Here is a 23226-nt window from a genome sequence, read left to right as displayed (position 1 = left end):
AATGAGACCAACACATTCACAATCAAGATTTGCTTTATTGCATTAATTACATATGTATGTCATTGAATGATAATACAAGGATCACTATATAAGACATTAAGCCCCTAAAAACACTTAGATAGATATGTTGATGCCTCTTAAGTTTAAGTTTAGGCCTTAGTTCAGTTACAGAACATTTTAGTAGCTTTTATTAACATGACCTAGAAAAACAAAACAAAAACATTACTGTGTACATCTTACAAAACAATGGAACTGACATATTTTAAGATATGTGATTGCAAGTACATTCAGTTACGGCAGCTCAAGACATTTTAGTCGGGGACAAGGCTTAAGTCTTGTCTGTGAAAATGGGCTAAAGTCTCAGTATTTATGTTCAGACATGCTATTAATCACAACAATTATGTATCTGCATGCATTAGAACTTAACCAAACACATTTTAGAGCTTAATATAGCTTAATGTCAGTTGATAATTATTATCCAGTTACTAATTCATTTTATTGGATTATTCACTTAATTTTTTCGTGTTCTGTGTCATCTTCGCAACATCTGTGTGAAAAAAATACAGAATTTGAATTCAGTTATTTGCTATGGAAAAGAGCACCAGCTTACTCAAATAATCTCATTTGATACTCACCAGCCCTCAGTTTTTATTCTTGCTTTTTACGCATTTTTTTCTCCATCAGGATCACTCAGTCTGTCTTTTCTGACAAAACAGTTTTAAAGAACAATGTAAACAATAATGTGAACACAACAAGTCTATAATGAAATAGTTCTATTGGGATAGCTAATCTCAAATGAAAATTCAATCATCATTTAATCATACCCATGCTGTGAAAGGAACTGGGGCTATCAAGATATAATATGAGCAAAAAATACAATAAAAGTAGTCCATATGATTTTAGTCTTCTAAAGTCACGAGTAGGTAACCAAAACCCAATTTGACTACTTACTGTAGGTACAATGGCCTTAGCCAAAGGACCAATAATGATAGGATTCACACTAACTCTACAATTCCTGGAAGACACCCTGTGTGTCCTTAAAGGGCCCCTATTATGGATTTTTGAAAAATACCTTTCATGTAGTGTGTAACATAGCTCTAAGTTAATTAAAACATCCTGCAAAGTTTTAAATCTGAAAGTGCACCATATATAAAGTTATTGTCTTTCAAAATTAAGAGTCGACTCTGAATCAATTAAATTAATTGTTTTTCAAACGAGTCATAAGCCGTTTCGTTGTGACGTCAAGATGAAACATTAGAATATTGCCCGCCCACTTATTGCACACAGGCACCAGGGAAAACTTGAACCTCAAACCGGTGTTGTGCCGAATTTGACCCCCGCCAAATTATTACCCCCCTAGTATTGGTAGGTTTAAGATTAGTTGTGGGGGAGGGGTTAGGATTAGGGGTGGGGTTAAGATTAGGCAATCAGGTACTGACTTCAACGAGGGGGGTAATAATTTTGCACAACACCAGCAGCTGATTCCTGTGGATACTGGATAGCATCATGTCGAGAAGACGCTGTGCTCTATAATGTAAAGCCAGTTTCTTTCCACTGCCCAAGGACGAGCATGTGAAGAATCAGTGGTTAAAGTTCATCTTTACCAAAATACCACAGCAATATAATCCTAAACTTTTGCTGTGTTCCCTTTATTTCACTGACGACTGCTTCTCAAATCTCGGAGTTCAATGCAGGATTCGCAAACCGCTTGCTCTTGAAAGATGGTGTTCAAAATACTTCGTTTTGAGTTTTATATTGTGTAGGTCTCCTGCTAACTGGCTAACTCACGTTATCACTGTCTTACTGAAATACTTCTGCTAATCAGTTTGTGGGCCACTATTACCTATAACTGTCTATTAATGCAGATTGTCGTTCTCACTTCTTTGAGGAAAGATTAATCATGGAGCAAGATTTGTTTTACCAACGTTTATGTTACATCAGTCATTCACGCTAGAGCTCGGCTAATGTATACAATGCATACATGCACTGTTATTAATACAGTTTCCACGTGTTCACCGCAAGTAAAATAATCGGTTTGTTGATGGACATGCTCAGTCAAACTGAGTAGTGTATCACTGAAACGTCCTGCTTGAGTCGTCCTTGCGATGGAGGTTCGGGTTGAATAACTAGTTCTTCCACTGTTTCATCATCGGACTCGTGCTTGCATTGATATGGTAAAATCGACGACATTGTTCGTTATTGTCTTTAGTTTACAGTGTAGGAAGCCTCAGGATAGCTGATGTTGTTATGGCAATGGGTGTTTTTGTTTTCGACGCGCTGTACACGGTAAACCAATCACAACAGACTGAGCTGTCTGGCCAATCAGAGCAGAGTAGCTGCTAAAGGAGGGATTAATTCATTTAATGAGAATTTTGAGAATCATTGAAAATGTGGTGATGTTCAAATGTAGTCTATATTATGAGGAAATGAATCAGTTTTTTTACCTTTGATGCATGTAAACCTGTTGTATGAGACTCCAAAACAACATTAGGAAACTTTAAAATAGCATAATAGGGGCACTTTAAAGATTTAGTTCGCCACTTTGTAACTTTAGGGAATGCATCTGAAATGATCACTTTATATTTATATTTCATCAATATTTTCATTTCTCCCCCCAACATTTTTATTATTACAGTCCAGGAAGTTCTTAAAAGCTCAACATTCATAGTGGAGGATGTGAATTGTACTTATACTTACTCTATCTGTTCCTCTGAAACAGAAATTCCATATGGCAACAAAAACACACTGTAACAAACAAATTCAGACTTATACTGTATGCTTATATGTATACTAGTTTCATTTTGAACAATATGGATCAGTGAAATGTACATATTTTATTTTGTTTCCAACAAATAGTATACTGTAATCAGAGTTTCTCACCTTCACACCTTTCACCATTAAATTGAAAATCCGAACTGCATCTGATTGATCCTGAAGAGAAAACAGCACATACAGTGAGGAAAAAAAGTATTTGAACACCCTGCTATTTTGCAAGTTCTCCCACTTGGAAATCATGGAGGGGTCTGAAATTGTCATCGTAGGTGCATGTCCACTGTGAGAGACATAATCTAAAAAAAAAAATCCAGAAATCACAATATATGATTTTTTAACTATTTATTTGTATGATACAGCTGCAAATAAGTATTTGAACACCTGTCTATCAGCTAGAATTCTGACCCTCAAAGACCTGTTAGTCTGCCTTTAAAATGTCCACCTCCACTCCATTTATTATCCTAAATTAGATGCACCTGTTTGAGGTCGTTAGCTGCATAAAGACACCTGTCCACCCCATACAATCAGTAAGAATCCAACTACTAACATGGCCAAGACCAAAGAGCTGTCCAAAGACACTAGAGACAAAATTGTACACCTCCACAAGGCTGGAAAGGGCTACGGGGAAATTGCAAAGCAGCTTGGTGAAAAAAGGTCCACTGTTGGAGCAATCATTAGAAAATGGAAGAAGCTAAACATGACTGTCAATCTCCCTCGGACTGGGGCTCCATGCAAGATCTCACCTCGTGGGGTCTCAATGATCCTAAGAAAGGTGAGAAATCAGCCCAGAACTACACGGGAGGAGCTGGTCAATGACCTGAAAAGAGCTGGGACCACCGTTTCCAAGGTTACTGTTGGTAATACACTAAGACGTCATGGTTTGAAATCATGCATGGCACGGAAGGTTCCCCTGCTTAAACCAGCACATGTCAAGGCCCGTCTTAAGTTTGCCAATGACCATTTGGATGATCCAGAGGAGTCATGGGAGAAAGTCATGTGGTCAGATGAGACCGAAATAGAACTTTTTGGTCATAATTCCACTAAACGTGTTTGGAGGAAGAAGAATGATGAGTACCATCCCAAGAACACCATCCCTACTGTGAAGCATGGGGGTGGTAGCATCATGCTTTGGGGGTGTTTTTCTGCACATGGGACAGGGCGACTGCACTGTATTAAGGAGAGGATGACCGGGGCCATGTATTGCGAGATTTTGGGGAACAACCTCCTTCCCTCAGTTAGAGCATTGAAGATGGGTCGAGGCTGGGTCTTCCAACATGACAATGACCCGAAGCACACAGCCAGGATAACCAAGGAGTGGCTCTGTAAGAATCATATCAAGGTTCTGGCGTGGCCTAGCCAGTCTCCAGACCTAAACCCAATAGAGAATCTTTGGAGGGAGCTCAAACTCCGTGTTTCTCAGCGACAGCCCAGAAACCTGACTGATCTAGAGAAGATCTGTGTGGAGGAGTGGGCCAAAATCCCTTCTGCAGTGTGTGCAAACCTGGTGAAAAACTACAGGAAACGTTTGACCTCTGTAATTGCAAACAAAGGCTACTGTACCAAATATTAACATTGATTTTCTCAGGTGTTCAAATACTTATTTGCAGCTGTATTATACAAATAAATAGTTAAAAAATCATACATTGTGATTTCTGGATTTTTTTTTTTAGATTATGTCTCTCACAGTGGACATGCACCTACGATGACAATTGCAGACCCCTCCATGATTTCTAAGTGGGAGAACTTGCAAAATAGCAGGGTGTTCAAATACTTATTTTCCTCACTGTATATTATTAGAGTAAAATATTTTGAGCTTTTAGAATTGACATGACATAAGACATAAAATAAAAATATTCTTCATAGCACAACATTGTCTAATTTTCACTGGTCCACATTTAGCCCAAGGTGTCAAATTAATCTCTACAAACACACAAAAAAAAATTAATTGTAAACTTTAAAAGCACCATCACTTTAAATTTGGCATGCATATATAATACCTGAGTGCTCTACCATGTAGACATCATAAAACCTGATGTAATGCAGGATAAAACAATGTTTTTAAAAAAACTTTGTCATACTATAAATTTTGAAGGGGACCTATTATGCCCCTTTTCACAAGATGTAAAATAAGTCTCTGATGTCCCCAGAGTGTGTATGTGAAGTTTTAGCTCAAAATACCCAACAGATCATTTTTTACAGCATGTTTAAATTGTCACTTTTTGGTGCTCAGAAAAACGCGCTGTTTTAGTGTGTGCCCTTTAAATGCAAATAAGCTGCTGCTGCAGGCACAGGGGGCGGAGCTTCATGAGCTCGCGCTCAGTCTCAGGACAGTTTCATCTCACGGAATGATGATATGGTGAGATATCTCACGGTGTTCATTTCGACTCAGAGTCGGACAATAATGCCTACAGAGTCAGAGTGCTGTATGGAGATGGAACAGGTATAGTTTAGTTTAATTACGGTTATAACGTATTTGTCATCTGCTTGTATCCACTATTAATAGCCTACAAGTCTGCTGTTTCGGACCAGGTCCGAATAATGATGAAAAATATACAGATGAGTTTAATAAAGTTTATTGTACATCACACAAAAGATGAAGCGTCAGTTTTACTCCAGAAAATCACCGTAAGAGCTGAGTAAACACAGTATAAGAAGTGCGTACGTACATAAACGAATTTCGGTAGATTTCAAAAAACTTGTAATATATTTTATGTTTGTCTTGATGTAAGTAATCCACTCAGTAATTTTCATGGTGATATCTAAAGGTTAAAATTTTTACCCTATTCACGTGAGAAAAAGAATGAATAGGCGTATGAATAGGCTATATTTGGGTCTTTTTCGAAACTTTCCCCTAATGGGATTCTTCGGGGGTTTTTTTTCCTTACTCAGGACATACTGAGGATACAAAATCAGTTGAGTTTGCTTCTGTTGCAAACTTGCTTGTGGCGGAACTCGCTGTGAACTCGATCGAAAAACACAACACTCATTGTAACAGTAGCCTAATCTATTTGAATGGAAAAGTTTAATTCAAGTCTTCTGAAGAGACACGTCCACTTTATATGGTGAGATTTTAATTTAGGCTTTTGTTTACATATTTAAACATTGATCAATAACCATTGCAATAATCTAACTTAAATATTTACTCACTCAGTGTATTTGTCTTTACAATAGGGTAACGTTCACTGTTGCAATAGCTCACACACAGCACAAGGAAGCTTGATTTCAAACTGAATTTAATTTGCAAAAAAGACTAGATTTTTCATAATTTTTGACAGCGTTTAATTCAAGAGCATGGAGAGATTGGAGCTGGACGTCATTTGAGTCTGCAGTGAGAACCACTTGGAGAGATTAGCGATTGCACATGATATGACACAGTCCGAGAGCGCACACGCAATATCCTTGTCCAGTTCATTCGTATATTTGAGAGCTCGCGTCCAGTTTTCTGCGATTACATGAATGTGCCCTCGCGTTACAATATTGCACTCGTGACATTTGCCATTAAAAAATGCCATAGAAACTTGCAGGTATTAATAAAATTATGCGTAATAGGCCTACCTGCAATCCCGCGCTGAGAGGAGGCGGGTGTCAAACTCGCTGTTGTTGAGATGAGAGAATGAGAACGCGCAGCTGGTATCGTATCGGTGTATAGGCCTATACGCCTATACTGCAGAAAATGAGTATTGACTGACAGATATTTAAGTATTGATATGTATCAAACTATAGATATTTTGACAATACTACTATGTAGTTTGTTGTTTCTCCAAATGTTCAGTCCAGCCATTAATCACTCTGAGCTCCTCGCCTCCTTCACTTATGATCAGCTCTTCAAAACCTGCTGCGACTGCGGCGGTTTAATTCAGTCCAAATATCACGGGTTTTATTGGTCCGTTTACGATCAAATATTTTTATTGGCTACCGAAATGCCGGTCTAAGATTTGAATATCAATTCAAATTGTACTCAGTAACGAAATGTGATTTTACAAGTAACGAAGTAGATTACTTAGCTTAATATGTACTTGAGTACAAGTAAAATTACAGATTTAAAAATATACTCAAAAAAGTACAAGTACCCAAAAAAACGACTTAATTACAGTAACGTGAGTAGTTGTAATTCGTTACTTCCACCTCTGGTGTACACACACTGCCAACACACATTTAGGTCCAAACAGCAAGTGAATTTTGCATAATAGGTCCCCTTTAAAGGTTGATTGAATTACCTATAACATAGAAAGAGTGGTGACTACAAAAAAAAGTAAATAAAGTCAAGTTTTGTGCATACTCAATTTGTTTGATCATCAGTTCTGCAAAACCATTTGAATTTTCCTTTTGGTAAGGTTTCTTTGTTTAGATGTATTCAACCAATGCAACTACAAAGTAGTTTTTAAGTTTATTGAACTTCAGGGCTACAAAGTTGTGGAAACTTATTTTTAAGACTAGTGACTATTCTTGACTATTCAGTATACTTTTGAATTGGTTTGCACAACTACAGCTACTGAAGGTCTTTGCAGCTGTTATTATATTTAGAGGTAAGATAAGTGTAAGGACAAAAAAGCAGAAACGAGGGCAATGTGAATTCCTATATTTACTGCAGTGGGACTGTTGTGTACATATTTCTCTTAAATTATGAATCTTCACAAATATCTTAATGAACTTAATGATGATACCTGATGTTTGAAACGTTGAACAATTTTGGTCAGTGACTCTTCATTCCTGTTGCATTTCAACAAACCCGAATCTTCATGAAACAGACAGTCCACAGTGAGTGTATTCTCCCTGGTCACATATCTGCTGCTGTCTGGTATGATCTTCTCTGGGTCAAATGTGTGATGAAGCACTATGAAAATAGCTTGTTTGGAGGCTGTTTCAAAAAAGGCACAATAAGACGGTCAAAATGTGTGCATAGTATTTCTACTTTTCTACAATTTCTACAAGTATAAGTACTTGACTGGTGCTTAATCTTAAAGTTACCTGAAAAAGAATTAAGTTCTTTCAATGCAGCATCAATGTCAGTTCCTGTCCGTGAAGAAATGGTGCAGAAAGCCAGAATAACATGAGAGTCACCCACATGGCGCACCTCCTTCAAACCAGGTCTTTGTTGAAGAAGATAATCTAAAATCATCTTCTTTGAATTGCATGACTTGCCCATGTCAATTATGAAGTAGTTTTTTCCTTTAAAATGAAGAACAGATTTTGTTAGTTTCCAATCTTAGCAAAGTGTCTTTTTTGTGATTGTTTATAATACTAATTAGAAAGAATAGGGCCAGATTTACTAACAGCTTGTGCCAGCACAAACCCTATTCTGGAATTGTGCTCTCATGCTAATTTGCCTTGTTTAGTAAATCTGGCCCATAGAATCTTAAGATGTGACTTAAGCTGTGTTCACACTGAATGATTTTGGCCATCTGAGACAAATGTTGAGAATCCTAAAAGATTCCTGTGATCCTAGGCCAAAATCTGAAGTCTTTGATTGCTAGCAAAGTCATTTAAAGCCCATGTTGCAGGTTAGAGTACACAGTAAGCCAATGTATAGAAAAATAATGTAGGAACTAGATTTAAATATAAACATATACTTATAAAACGCTAATTAGGCTTCTGGAGTCGTTTTTGTGAGAAATTTTTACTTCCGCATTTGAAAATCGCTTAAACCGCCGAACCTGAAGTGACGTAACATGAGGTAGAGCGGTCAAAGTAAACAATAGGAAAGCAATGGATCGCAATGACAGATCGGAAAGCTGGGGGAATTGTAGCCTAAATGTTTACTCGTATGATATATATATAATTCATATATAATTGATATATGATGATATCATATAATTATGAGCCTGATATGAAGCCAAGTGAGCAGGACAGGCCAGGGTTAGACAGAACAACGGTGAGTTGTGGTGTGAGGAGAACAGGGCGAGAGAACAGTGTTAGCTTATAGATGTATTCACGTTAGCCGACAATATGTACAACACTATGCTCAGATCACAGTACTGTACAGATTATTATCATCATGTATCAGGCAATAGCAAAGCTAGTACTTAGACCCATACCTGCATGTGTTGTGTGTGTCAGCCATTAGAAGACAGTTTCCAGAGGAAGAGGGACTTTATAAAGGCTTTGAATTGACCCATTTGGTGACGATAAATAAAAAAAATGATCACAATCACAACTGTCTTACTGTACAAAAACTTTATATGTAGAAACAGCCAACACAAACATTAAAGTCGGTTTGTACAGATTGAAAATGAATTATAGAACATAATATATTATATTTATAATAATAATAATAATAATAATAATAGTGTCGGCTGCAGACTAATAACAAACACATAAATGCATAAATGCATTACATTACAAGTTTATGTAGGATATGTTAATGAATTAAATTAAGACATGGCACATTTTGTAAAAAATATGTACAATAAGTGATCTCTGACGGATCCGTGAGCGTCATGTTTCCCGCTGGCGGCCGAACCACATGCTGATGGCGGACCGGGCGACCCGATGAAGGAGCCGGGACAGTGTGCACATATCGCCGGGATTATAATCGTTTTCCAAAGCAGAAGCAGAAGTGAAGTCCCGTCTCTTACCCGGCACAAAACGCACACTGGCACGGAAGATCGCACCGTCCTTTTTCTTATTCGGAAACCTGTGGACTCGATGTCCTGACAGGCCATAATTCACAATCATTTACCACGACGATGATTTATTGAAATACAATAAGCACAGAAAACACACTGAATCATGACCGCTCCTGCGCTCCAACTGAATACCAACCTATCTCTGCACTGAGCGCGAACGCAGAGCCAAAGGACTACCTCATGTGACGTCAAATGACGCGTTGGTGGAAAAAAAGCGTTTTTTCAACACGGTCAAGGAAACGGTCACGTTTTCTATTAAATTTGTGCCCTTATGTCTTGCAAAACAATTTTTAATCCTGCATTTACTTTTCATATGGTATTTTCATACAAGGTTATATAAAAAAAATAAAATAAAAAAAAACCTGCAACATGGCCTTTAAGTCAGCAGCCATCTTTAAAACGCCTCTCAGGCAACTATTCAGTCATGAAAGTGCGGCTCCCATCTCTTTGAATGGGGAAACATCAAATTCTCCAAAGCTGTTCACCAAGTTTACAATTAAATTTCATATTTGTAATCACCAATTAAATCTGACAAAGACTGTCTCATAAATATAGGTTCTTACGTTAAAATAGCGTTAAAAAGCGTATGTTTCAGGCCAGACCAGCCATTGTGCATGTGCAGTCCTAAGCCTGTGTCTCAGAACATTCACTGTTTATTATAGCAACCAGAGCTTCTAACGGCAGCTGCAGTGACGCGATGACTTTACCAATTGGCGATAGACTCTTTTATTTAGAAGGTGTGACTTATTCCGCCATATTGTGCATTGCACTTTCTCCCATTCATAGTAATTTGAGTGCACCATCTTTCTACATATAAAGTCGTTGTTGCTAGTTTTACATGTTTGCCAACAGATGATTAATGACTGTTGCGATCAAATTTTACCTCCTACGAAATTCTGTTAGAAGTTTTGAGACACAGTCCTGTAGTATGACTTCTACAACAACCATCAAATCAAATAATTTTTCTTTTCAAGACAAGCCATAATCAAAATGAATGCTATAGAGATTGTTTTTGTTTGCTAGCCCCCATTTCAATCCTGCATGTAATGCAGTTCACATTCACAGAACGAATCACGGATTGATAATGTAAAACTCCAGATGAGTCTTCTTGCGTGTGTCCGTTTTTAACGCATCTTGACTGGCGTACAGTCTGACATTAATGACATCTGAGATCCTACAGTGTTACATGGCTTACAGGATCATGTTCATACAGCCTGACAAGCCACAGTCGTATTGGACTATTGTAAATCGTACAGTGTGCACCGGCTTTAGACCACCAACTACTTAAGTAATTTACAGTTTTTCTCAGTCGCTTTGGTACATTTCTCAGATCATAACTGATCACAACTCTAGTCAGTTGTGCACATTATAAAAGCATTTTCTCATTCTTTTTGTTTTGGTTCTCTGTTGAAAAGTCTTATCCACTAAAACATCAGCATTAGTCATAAAATGCAAAATGGTTGAACCAGTTATTTGGTCAAGTGTATTTTCTATACATTTCTATTAGCAATCTTGTCAATGTGTCCTGAATAACTAGGCCTATATTGATCTTAGGTGAAACTTGGACAAGGGAAATGTGGCTGATTAAACATTCCAAAAGATTCTTTCTGAGATGCATTGCAAGGGAAAATATCCATTGTGATGTGGAACAGAATCTGTGGCCCAACAGATCGGGATGAGAGGTGTATCAAGACTGCACAGTCATTCCCCATACAGTGTTGCATGTAGTTCTGCCTGAGGGGCGTTTCCTGTTTATCTTTCTAATTTTATATCCCCATTATTTGTACTGTTCATGTGTTGTCATTTTCTTTTCTGTTCCGCAGTGACATTATACTGTAATTTGTTAACAGACTAACTACAAAAGAGTAAATGTGAATCCTGTCCAATCTCTTGCAATCAATAACCCAGATACATATGTGTAACTTTGTACTGTTGAAATTGATATACGCCATACAGATATAATGCAGCCTTTGTCATGATTTGATAAATGTACCAAAGCGGCTGTGAAAAAGTTTTAATAATCCAAAATCTTACCTTCAATGATTGCATCCTGAAGAGAAAACAGCACATATATTATTAGAGTAAAATATTTTGAGCTTTTAGAATTTACATGACATAAGACATAAAATAAAAATATTCTTCATAGCACAACATTGTCTAATTTTGACTGGTCCACATTTAACCCAAGGTGTCAAATAAATCTCTACAAACACAACATTTTTTAATTGTAAACTTTAAAAGCACCATCACTTTAAATTTGGCATGCATATATAATACCTGAGTGCTCTACCATGTAAAAATCTTTCAAAACAAACAAGTAGGGCTGTAGTAGCCTACTCGAGTCCGGTCTTGGACCCGAGTCCGGACTCAAGACCGTTTTTCTATGGTCTCGGACTCGCTGGTATTCGGACTCGGACTTGTCTCGGCCACTGGTCTTGCCAAATATGGCTTTTGGTCTCGACTGAGTCCAGGTGTCTTTATTATGTTCCCAGTAAGCACACATACGTTGCCGCGATATTAAAACAAAATATTATTGGAGGGAAAGTGAAACATGGCCACCTAATAACTAGCGATCGGCATTTCGGCTCTTTTTCGTGAGCCGGCTCGTTTGACTCAGCTCACTGAAAAGAGCCGGCTCTTTTGACTTACAAACGGCTCTTTAAAAAATAAATGTTTAAATAAACTCGCTGAAAGTACACCGCTAGTGCAACGTGAATATTCACATTTTTAATTGTCCATAACAACCCGAAAAGGGTCATTCTACAGAAACGTCCACTTTTGGTATGCAAGATGTCTTAAAATTGATTTCTTTTTCTAACATTTAAACTTACACCACATTATTAGACTACCCTTTGACTTTATGAATATGCATAAATGACAGCTTAATGATTTTTTATATTTTTTGTACATTTATTTAAAGACCGCATGTACCATTTTTTTGTCACTGGTGTTACCTTACTTCTTTGGCAATATTAAAGGTTTTTATGAAATATTATTTCTAATTTTTTTGAGCACATGTAGTCAGAGTTACCCGAAAAATATTAATAATGCAACAAATAAGGAGATTATGTTTTATTTATTTTAATTAGGTTTGTTAAAAGTGTGCTTGAATGAGGTTAGTTCATCTGCGCTACCATCTATTTGCTATAACAATGAAAATATTTGAAAACCAGTTAAAATCAAGTAATGATGCAATCCTTTAAATCTTAACTTTTGAGTGTAACAGAATTAAATGGATGTAACATTATTACTATGTCACATGTGACATTGTATTTAATGTGACAGAAAAAAAGACAGTAACACCAGTGACACAATGAATCACCAATGGCATGCCTAAGACCAAAGATCATTATTCTTCAACTATAATTAAGTATATGAGACTAAATTGTTACATTTGGCATATAATCTAAATGAATAGCTTTGAATAAAGTTTATCTATAAATGGGAGTCACTGGTGTTACTGGTGTTACCCATAAGAAATGTGACACCAGTGACAGTAACACCAGTGACAATTTTCATGAAAAATAATTTTACAAAATGGCTGCTTCAAGGTAACAAACCACATGTTGTCAATCAGGGTATACTAACTAAATTAAGTAGTTTAATCCATTTGTATTCTCATTTTTTTTAAATTACCTAATAGTAAAGTAGGTCATACCAGTGACTTCAACTAAAAGCTTCATATGAAATCATGAGATAAATGAGAAGATTTCTGCTAACTGAAAAGAGACAGTGGATCTACCATGTGCTTATCTTCATAGATATTCAGGAAATTGGAAGAGGGAAGTCGAGTGATGTCATCAGTGTGATTTTTATTTCAAAATAAGAGATTTTTGTTTAACGGTAACACCAGTGACACAACTCCAGGGGACCACTACTTTCATTATACATTTTTTAATATTTATTCTGCATTTTTTTTATATATATCATTTACATAATATATTTGATAGTTATGTCTACATTATTGTATTTTAAATGGTGTAAAAATCTGTTATTGACCTCAAAATAAAGGATTTTCTCTCTGGACATGACTGTGGGGACGAGCACTTCTGTGGTGCTTGGAATTCTAAATAATTAATAAAAATCAAATATTGCCACATTGATGGCTCAAGAAGGTGTAATTGTTCAAATAACATATTGTTTATTTTAAAATGTAAAGAAATTGTAACCCTAAAGTGTTTTTTAAGTGTAATATTTCTGTAAAGGCTAGGGACAGAAAAATGGACATTTTCATAGAATGACCCAAAACTTGCCTGCTTGCCTTGCACATCTAATTAATGGGCAAAGTTATCCGAAAAGTTATCACAACAGACTGAGCTGTCTGGCCAGTCAGAGCAGAGTAGCTGCTAAAGGAGGGATTAATTCATTTAACGAGAATTTTGAGAATCATTGAAAATGTGGTGATGTTCAAATATAGTCTATATTATGAGGAAATGAATCAGTTTTTTTTACCTTTGATGCATGTAAACCTGTTGTATGAGACTCCAAAACAACATTAGGAAACTTTAAAATAGCATAATAGGGGCACTTTAAAGATTTAGTTCGCCACTTTGTAACTTTAGGGAATGCATCTGAAATGATCACTTTATATTTATATTTCATCAATATTTTCATTTCTCCCCCCAAAACTTTTATTATTACAGTCCAGGAAGTTCTTAAAAGCTCAACATTCATAGTGGAGGATGTGAATTGTACTTATACTTACTCTATCTGTTCCTCTGAAACAGAAATTCCATATGGCAACAAAAACACACTGTAACAAACAAATTCAAACTTATACTGTACGCTTATATGTATACTAGTTTCATTTTGAACAATATGGATCAGTGAAATGTACATATTTTATTTTATTTTATTTTGTTTCCAACAAATAGTATACTGTAATCAGAGTTTCTCACCTTCACACCTTTCACCATTAAACTGAAAATCCATCGCAGAAATGGGCCAATTGACCGAACTGCATCTGATTGATCCTGAAGAGAAAACAGCACATATATTATTAGAGTAAAATATTTTGAGCTTTTAGAATTTACATGACATAAGACATAAAATAAAAATATTCATCATAGCACAACATTGTCTAATTTTCACTGGTCCACATTTAGCCCAAGGTGTCAAATAAATCTCTACAAACACAACATTTTTTTAATTGTAAACTTTAAAAGCACCATCACTTTAAATTTGGCATGCATATATAATACCTGAGTGCTCTACCATGTAGACATCTTTCAACACAAACAAGCACATAAAACCTGATGTAATGCAGGATAAAACAATGTTTTAAAAAAAACTTTGTCATACTATAAATTTTGAAGGGGACCTATTATGCCCCTTTTCACAAGATGTAAAATAAGTCTCTGATGTCCCCAGAGTGTGTATGTGAAGTTTCAGCTCAAAATACCCAACAGATCATTTTTTACAGCATGTTTAAATTGTCACTTTTTTTAAATGCAAATAAGCTGCTGCTGCACGGCACAGGGGGCGGAGCTTCATGAGCTGAGCTCGCGCTCAGTCTCAGGACAATTTCATCTCACGGAATGATTATAATAATATCAGAAACTCTCAGTAATGGTGTTCATTCAAAAGATGAAGCTTCAGTTTTACTCCAGAAAATCACCGTAAGAGCTGAGTAAACACAGTATAAGAAGTGCGTAAGTAGGCTACATAAACGAATTTCGGTAGAGTTGAGGGAGCATTTTCTTTGAAAACAAAATAATTCCTCCTCGTCTTCAGCGGCTGCCTCAGATTTCGGGAGTAAATAGAGAGAGAGCTATGTGGATTAATACATCCATCCACACAACACCTACAACGCTTGGGAGACATTCTCGTCAGTGCAGTAATAGTCCAGTCATTTTATGAAAAAAGGTTGAACAAATTGCAACAGAAGCAAACTCAAATGATTTTGTATCCTCAACATGTCCTGAGTAAGGAAAAAAAAGCCCCGAAGAATCCCATTAGGGGAAAGTTTCGAAAAAGACCCAAATATAGCCTATTCATACGCCTATTCATTCTTTTTCTCACGTGAATAGGGTAAAAATTTTAACCTTTAGATATCACCATGAAAATTACTGAGTTGATTACTTAAATCAAGATTTAAATAAATTAAATCAAAAAATGTATTACAAGTTTTTTTAATTGTTTGTTAACATGGACAAACTGTGCATAATCTAATTACGTATGTGCTAATTTGCATAAATACCACAACAGATCTAAACATTGGGTATAGCCAGGTGAAAACGTCTTGTTGAATCTTGTTGACACATAACAGTTAAATACTTAATGTTAAGGTCTGAATGGGACCCATTTAGGCTACCCATGAGCATTAATACATAGATGCAGGAAGAAGTACTTTAAACCAGCCTTTATTAATTATTATTGCAGAGATTGGGTTTGGGGCTGGGTCAGTGCCTGTTTCTGGGGATTCACTTTTTATTTTGCCTACCTTTTGTCTTCTGCATTCTCCTTACCATTGTCTCCTGTTCTTCCCTCAGACTCGTCCCCCAGAAACAGTCCCACGGACCCAGCCCCAAACTCAATCTCTTAAAATGAATAAAGGCTGGTTTCTAAAGTACTTCTTCCTGCCTCTATGTATTAATCCTCATGGGTAGCCTAAATGGGTCCCATTCAGACCTTAACATTAAGTATTTTACTGTTATATGTCAACAAGATTCAACAAGACATTTTCACCTGGCTATACCCAATGTTTAGACCTGGTGTGTTATGCAAATTAGCACATACGTAATTAGATTATGCACCGTTTGTCCATGTTAACAAACAATTTCAAAAAACTTGTAATACATTTTTTGTTTGTCTTGATGTAAGTAATCCACTCAGTAATTTTCATGGTGATATCTAAAGGTTAAATTTTTTACCCTATTCACGTGAGAAAAAGAATGAATAGGCGTATGAATAGGCTATATTTGGGTCTTTTTCGAAACTTTCCCCTAATGGGATTCTTCGGGGCTTTTTTTTCCTTACTCAGGACATACTGAGGATACAAAATCAGTTGAGTTTGCTTCTGTTGCAAACTCGCTTGTGGCGGAACTCGCTGTGAACTCGATCAGGGCGGTTCTATGTTAAAACGGCAGTGTCTGTCAACACTCGTGGGCGGGGCCTGTGGCTTTAGTGACGTCACTAAGACGCATTCTGAAAACTGGTCGTTGGGAGACACTGCTGATGATTTATGGGGATTAATAAAAAAGGAGTGAGTGGATTTTTATCACTATTGGGTGGTTGTGTACACACATTGCCAACACACATTTAGGTCCAAACAGCATGCAAAAGTGAATTTTGCATAATAGGTCCCCTTTAAAGGTTGATTGAATTACCTATAACATAGAAAGAGTGGTGACTACAAAAAAAAGTAAATAAAGTCACATTTTGTGCATACTCAATTTGTTTGATCATCAGTTCTGCAAAACCATTTGAATTTTCCTTTTGGTAAGGTTTCTTTGTTTAGATGTATTCAACCAATGCAACTACAAAGTAGTTTTTAAGTTTATTGAACTTCAGGGCTACAAAGTTGAGGAAACTTATTTTTAAGACTAGTGACTATTCTTGACTATTCAGTATACTTTTGAATTGGTTTGCACAACTACAGCTACTGAAGGTATTTGCAGCTGTTATTATATTTAGAGGTAAGATAAGTGTAAGGACAAAAAAGCAGAAACGAGGGCAATGTGAATTCCTATGTTTACTGCAGTGGGACTGTTGTGTACATATTTCTCTTAAATTATGAATCTTCACAAATATCTTAATGAACTTGATGATACCTGATGTTTGAAACGTTGAACAATTTTGGTCAGTGACTCGTCATTCCTGTTGCATTTCAACAAACCCAAATCTTCATGAAACAGACAGTCCACAGTAAGTGTAATTGTACTCTCCCTGGTCACATATCTGCTGCTGTCTGGTATGATCTTCTCTGGGTCAGATGTGTGATGAAGCACTATGAAAATAGCTTGTTTGGAGGCTGTTTCAAAAAAGGCACAATAAGACGGTCAAAATGTGTGCATAGTATTTCTACTTTTCTACAATTTCTACAAGTATAAGTACTTGACTGGTGCTTAATCTTAAAATTACCTGAAAAAGAATTAAGTTCATTCAATGCAGCATCAATGTCAGTTCCTGTCCGTGAAGAAATGGTGCAGAAAGCCAGAATAACATGAGAGTCACCCACATGGCGCACCTCCTTCAAACCAGGTCTTTGTTGAAGAAGATAATCTAAAATCATCTTCTTTGAATTGCATGACTTGCCCATGTCAATTATGAAGTAGTTTTTTCCTTTAAGATGAAGAACAGATTTTGTTAGTTTCCAATCTTAGCAAAGTGTCTTTTTTGTGATGTTTATAATACTAATTAGAAAGAATAGGGCCAGATTTACTAACAGCTTGCGCCAGCACAAACCCTATTCTGGAATTGTGCTCTCATGCTAATTTGCCTTGTTTAGTAAATCTGGTCCATAGAATCTTAAGATGTGACTTAAGCTGGGGTCACACTGAACGATTTTGGCCATCTGAGACAAATGTTGAGAATCCTAAAAGATTCCTGTGATCCTAGGCCAAAATCTGAAGTCTTTGATTTCTAGCAAAGTCATTTAAGTCAGCAGCCATCTTTGAAACGCCTCTCAGGCAACTATTCAGTCATGAAAGTGCGACTCCCATCTCTTTGAATGGGGAAACATCAAATTCTCCAAAGCTGTTCACCAAGTTTACAATTAAATTTCATATTTGTAATCACCAATTAAATCTGACAAAGACTGTCTCATAAATATAGGTTCTTACGTTAAAATAGCGTTAAAAAGCGTATTTTTCAGGCCAGACCAGCCATTGTGCATGTGCAGTCCTAAGCCTGTGTCTCAGAACATTCACTGTTTATTATAGCAACCAGAGCTTCTAACGGCAGCTGCAGTGACGCGATGACTTTACCAATTGGCGATAGACTCTTTTATTTAGAAGGTGTGACTTATTCCGCCATATTGTGCATTGCACTTTCTCCCATTCATAGTAATTTGAGTGCACAATCTTTCTACATACACTCACCTAAAGGATTATTAGGAACACCTGTTCAATTTCTCATTAATGCAATTATCTAATCAACCAATCACATGGCAGTTACTTCAATGCATTTAGGGGGTGTGGTCCTGGTCAAGACAATCTCCTGAACTCCAAACTGAATGTCAGAATGGGAAAGAAAGGTGATTTAAGCAATTTTGAGCGTGGCATGGTTGTTGGTGCCAGACGGGCCGGTCTGAGTATTTCACAATCTGCTCAGTTACTGGGATTTTCACGCACAACCATTTCTAGGGTTTACAAAGAATGGTGTGAAAAGGGAAAAACATCCAGTATGCGGCAGTCCTGTGGGCGAAAATGCCTTGTTGATGCTAGAGGTCAGAGGAGAATGGGCCGACTGATTCAAGCTGATAGAAGAGCAACTTTGACTGAAATAACCACTCGTTACAACCGAGGTATGCAGCAAAGCATTTGTGAAGCCACAACACGCACAACCTTGAGGCGGATGGGCTACAACAGCAGAAGACCCCACCGGGTACCACTCATCTCCACTACAAATAGGAAAAAGAGGCTACAATTTGCACGAGCTCACCAAAATTGGACAGTTGAAGACTGGAAAAATGTTGCCTGGTCTGATGAGTCTCGATTTCTGTTGAGACATTCAGATGGTAGAGTCAGAATTTGGCGTAAACAGAATGAGAACATGGATCCATCATGCCTTGTTACCACTGTGCAGGCTGGTGGTGGTGGTGTAATGGTGTGGGGGATGTTTTCTTGGCACACTTTAGGCCCCTTATTGCAAATTGGGCATCGTTTAAATGCCACGGCCTACCTGAGCATTGTTTCTGACCATGTCCATCCCTTTATGACCACCATGTACCCATCCTCTGATGGCTACTTCCAGCAGGATAATGCACCATGTCACAAAGCTCGAATCATTTCAAATTGGTTTCTTGAACATGACAATGAGTTCACTGTACTAAAATGGCCCCCACAGTCACCAGATCTCAACCCAATAGAGCATCTTTGGGATGTGGTGGAACGGGAGCTTCGTGCCCTGGATGTGCATCCCACAGATCTCCATCAACTGCAAGATGCTATCCTATCAATATGGGCCAACATTTCTAAAGAATGCTTTCAGCACCTTGCTGAATCAATGCCACGTAGAATTAAGGCGAAAGGGGGTCAAACACAATATTAGTATGGTGTTCCTAATAATCCTTTAGGTGAGTGTATAAAGTCTTTGTTGCTATTACATGTTTACCAACAGATGATTAATGACTGTTGCGATCAAATGTTGAGACACAGTCCTGTAGTCTGACTTCTACGACAACCATCAAATCAAATAATTTTTCTTTTTTCTTTTCAAGACAAGCCATAATCAAAATTAATGCTATAGAGATTGTTTTTGTTTGCTAGCCCCCATTTCAATCCTGCATGTAATGCAGTTCACATTCACAGAACGAATCACGGATTGATAATGTAAAACTCCAGATGAGTCTTCTTGCGTGTGTCCGTTTTTAACGTGTCTTGACTGGCGTACAGTCTGACATTAATGACATCTGAGATCCTACAGTGTTACATGGCTTACAGGATCATGTTCATACAGCCTGACAAGCCACAGTCGTATTGGACTATTGTAAATCGTACAGTGTGCACCGGCTTTAGACCACCAACTACTTAAGTAATTTACAGTTTTTCTCAGTCGCTTTGGTACATTTCTCAGATCATAACTGATCACAACTCTAGTCAGTTGTGCACATTATAAAAGCTTTTTCTCATTCTTTTTGTTTTGGTTCTCTGTTGAAAAGTCTTATCCACTAAAACATCAGCATTAGTCATAAAATGCAAAATGGTTGAACCAGTTATTTGGTCAGGCGTATTTTCTATACATTTCTATTAGCAATCTTGTCAATGTGTCCTGAATAACTAGGCCTATATTGATCTTAGGTGAAACTTGAACAAGGGAAATGTGGCTGATTAAACATTCCAAAAGATTCTTTCTGAGATGCATTGCAAGGGAAAATATCCATTGTGATGTGGAACAGAATCTGTGGCCCAACAGATCGGGACGAGAGGAGGTGTATCTGTTACGATTCATGTCTGTTCGCCTGTTTCATCCTCTGTCTCATCCTATGTTTAGCAGTTCCCTTTTATGTTGATTAGTCTTCCCAGGTGTTTTTTATTAGCCACGCCCCCTTGTTATCTCGTTTAGCTTGTCTGTCTGTGTATTTAAGCCCTGTGTCTTGTTTCTGTCTTTGTGAGTTCTTGACATTGTATGTTGGCTGTTCCTGAGTCGCTGTCTAAGTTTGTAGTCTTTGTCTGAGTTTGTTACTGTTCGAGTTTCTTTAATAAATTCTGCTGCACTTGGATTCTGCTTCTGCATCTGCTTCTGCATCTGCTTCTGCATCTGCTTCAGCCGCCGTCATAACAGTATCAAGACTGCACAGTCATTCCCCATACAGTGTTGCATGTAGTTCTGCCTGAGGGGCGTTTCCTGTTTATCTTTCTAATTTTATATCCCCATTATTTGTACTGTTCATGTGTTGTCATTTTCTTTTCTGTTCCGCAGTGACATTATACTGTAATTTGTTGACAGACCAACTATAAAAGAGTAAATGTGAATCCTGTCCAATCTCTTGCAATCAATAACCCAGATACATATGTGTAACTTTGTACTGTTGAAATTGATATACGCCATACAGATAAAATGCAGCCTTTGTCATGATTTGATAAATGTACCAAAGCGACTTAGAAAATGTTTTAATAATGCAAAATCTTACCTTCAATGATTGCATCCTGGCAAACTACCATTTTCTCTCTTCTCCTTCTTTGTCTTACACAATCAGTCTTTTGTACTTATCTGAGTGTTGTTTAGTCTCACCCTGAAACAAATTTAAATTCACTTATGACTATCACTTGATTGTTTGATTTTACACTTTTCATAGATAATCTAAGCAATTACAATCAAAACAGATTTGGAAATGTTTGGTGATTCATTTTGCTAAATGTGTACAGTGATCAAAATTAAATCAAAGCATTAAAATGTTTGGAATGTTGTTGGATGATAAAAAGACTATTAAAAGAATTAAAATAAAGATAAAAAATAATATTTTTTATGAATGTAGTGTTGATTCTGGGCAAATTTGTATGAAGACGAAACTTTATTTTTCTGTATATATATATATATATATATATATTTGTCTAACTTTCAGGCGAGGCACATCTCAAATGAGCCTTTTGGCTGCTCACTGCAGTGCCAATGGGTGGAGCTTGAAGTCCCAGCTCCCCCTAACTGGACATAATGGCTGGATCTAGAAGGTCCCCAACCACACCCTAACTCTACCTATAACACTATCCTTAACATAACTAGGTCAAGGTTACTCGAAAGCAATTAAACATTAAAATGTCAGTGACATCGTTTTATCTCAAGATGCATAGTAATGTTTTTTTTTTGTTTTTTTTTCTAAGGCACATTTTAAAAAGCTCATTTAACTCAGGCCTAATCCTGGCTTAATCTAAACCCTGTGTGAAAACAGCCCTAAGGGTCTATGCTGTGTTAACCTGTACTGACTACTATAACACTGTCAGCCAACAAATGATACTTTCCAGTTCCAAACATCAGACGCCACTCTTGCTCAGGAATCTGGTAGTTTCCTGTACCTGCCTAAATCAAACATATAACAGTGTTTGGAGCTAATGGTCTTGCCTCTATACTTCCCAAAAACATGTCAATTAATAATTACTATTAAGAAAAAGCAAAACAAATTATATGCAAAGCGATATTTTAGCTCTTCCTCGACAAAATAGCCATGAATTAATGAACAGATTAGAATAATCATTCTTAAATACAGTAAATCGGTGAGTCAGACTGTTGTCTCGTGCTGCTCTTTGCTGCCCTCTTTTGTTAGCCTATATTAAAATTTAAATAATTAAAAGCCTATTATAAGACCAGTTATATCGTTTTCACTTTCATTCTTTTCAAAAATACAACCGAATAGGCTTGCAACACCTGTAACATGAAAAATAACATTCTCAAAATCTTGTAATAAGACCAGTTTTACTCGTTAACCGTTTTCAAAGCTTTCAGCTCTCAATAGTTTTAATAACGTCTGTGTTAACACGGTTTTCAATCATTAAACTTAGCACAATGTTTATGCTTCTCGAAAACACTGATAAACACACTCACATACACACACACACACACACACACATATATAGCCATATAAAGACGAGCAATGTTTGTCATATTTTTGTCTAGGTTGCAGACTGCATCGGGTCTACTTACCGTTCCTGCTGGCTGTGTCTCTGTCTCTGTCAGAGCAAAAGTCATTTCACTTTCATTGTTGCTCTGTATTGGGATATTTGGATGACAGAAAAAAAAGTCAAGATGGCTGCACGATATCTATTTTTGCATTGATTTCATCAAAGAATATGAATAAAATGAATAAATAAAATATTTTAAAAAAGAATAATTTTTCGATGCCATTATACGAGAAAAGATTATTGTAAAGTTTTCCAATCTGCATCTTTCCCGGGGAGAAGACATTTGAAAATGTAACATGTAGATATGACAGTTTATTAACATCTTGTTAATGTTTTATACAAATATAGCCCACTGAAAAAAGTGGCTTAGTTACATCTAAATGAACTGGCTTTATTCACATCAAAAATATTATGAACCAACCTATATTATATACATTAATTCATACCAACAAAATTTGTTTTATAAGTTAAATCAGGTAGAAAGCGCTATTTGAGGTAACAATTGGTTACCACCCAGCCATAGCTTTCTAATACATACACCTAAAAAAGAA

The 23226-nt window shown here is 36.8% G+C and overlaps 1 protein-coding gene across 2 annotated transcripts; it reads right to left on the bottom strand.

The window, feature by feature from the left end:
* Positions 1-17: 17 nt before the first annotated feature.
* LOC311083312 (uncharacterized protein) lies at positions 18-22747 on the bottom strand. Of its 2 annotated transcripts, XM_084114755.1 has the most exons (13): positions 22698-22747; positions 21193-21294; positions 17481-17681; positions 17171-17370; positions 14297-14371; positions 14104-14151; positions 11433-11448; positions 7741-7941; positions 7437-7630; positions 2881-2931; positions 2698-2745; positions 636-704; positions 18-547 (listed from the first exon to the last, which is right to left on the bottom strand). In XM_084114755.1, the coding sequence occupies exons 2-12, from the start codon at positions 21221-21223 to the stop codon at positions 687-689; spliced, it is 1083 nt and encodes a 360-aa protein (XP_083970881.1). In that variant the 5' UTR covers positions 21224-21294; positions 22698-22747; the 3' UTR covers positions 18-547; positions 636-686. The 2 variants fall into 2 exon arrangements, with proteins under 2 accessions (XP_083970881.1, XP_083970882.1); XM_084114756.1 differs by lacking the exon at positions 14104-14151.
* Positions 22748-23226: the final 479 nt, after the last annotated feature.

This window comes from Abramis brama (genome assembly GCF_963993115.1).
Source record: "Abramis brama genome assembly, chromosome: 5".
NCBI lineage: Eukaryota > Metazoa > Chordata > Actinopteri > Cypriniformes > Leuciscidae > Abramis > Abramis brama.
Note: the sequence above shows the minus strand (reverse complement) of the source record. Positions and strands in the feature narration are given on the sequence as shown.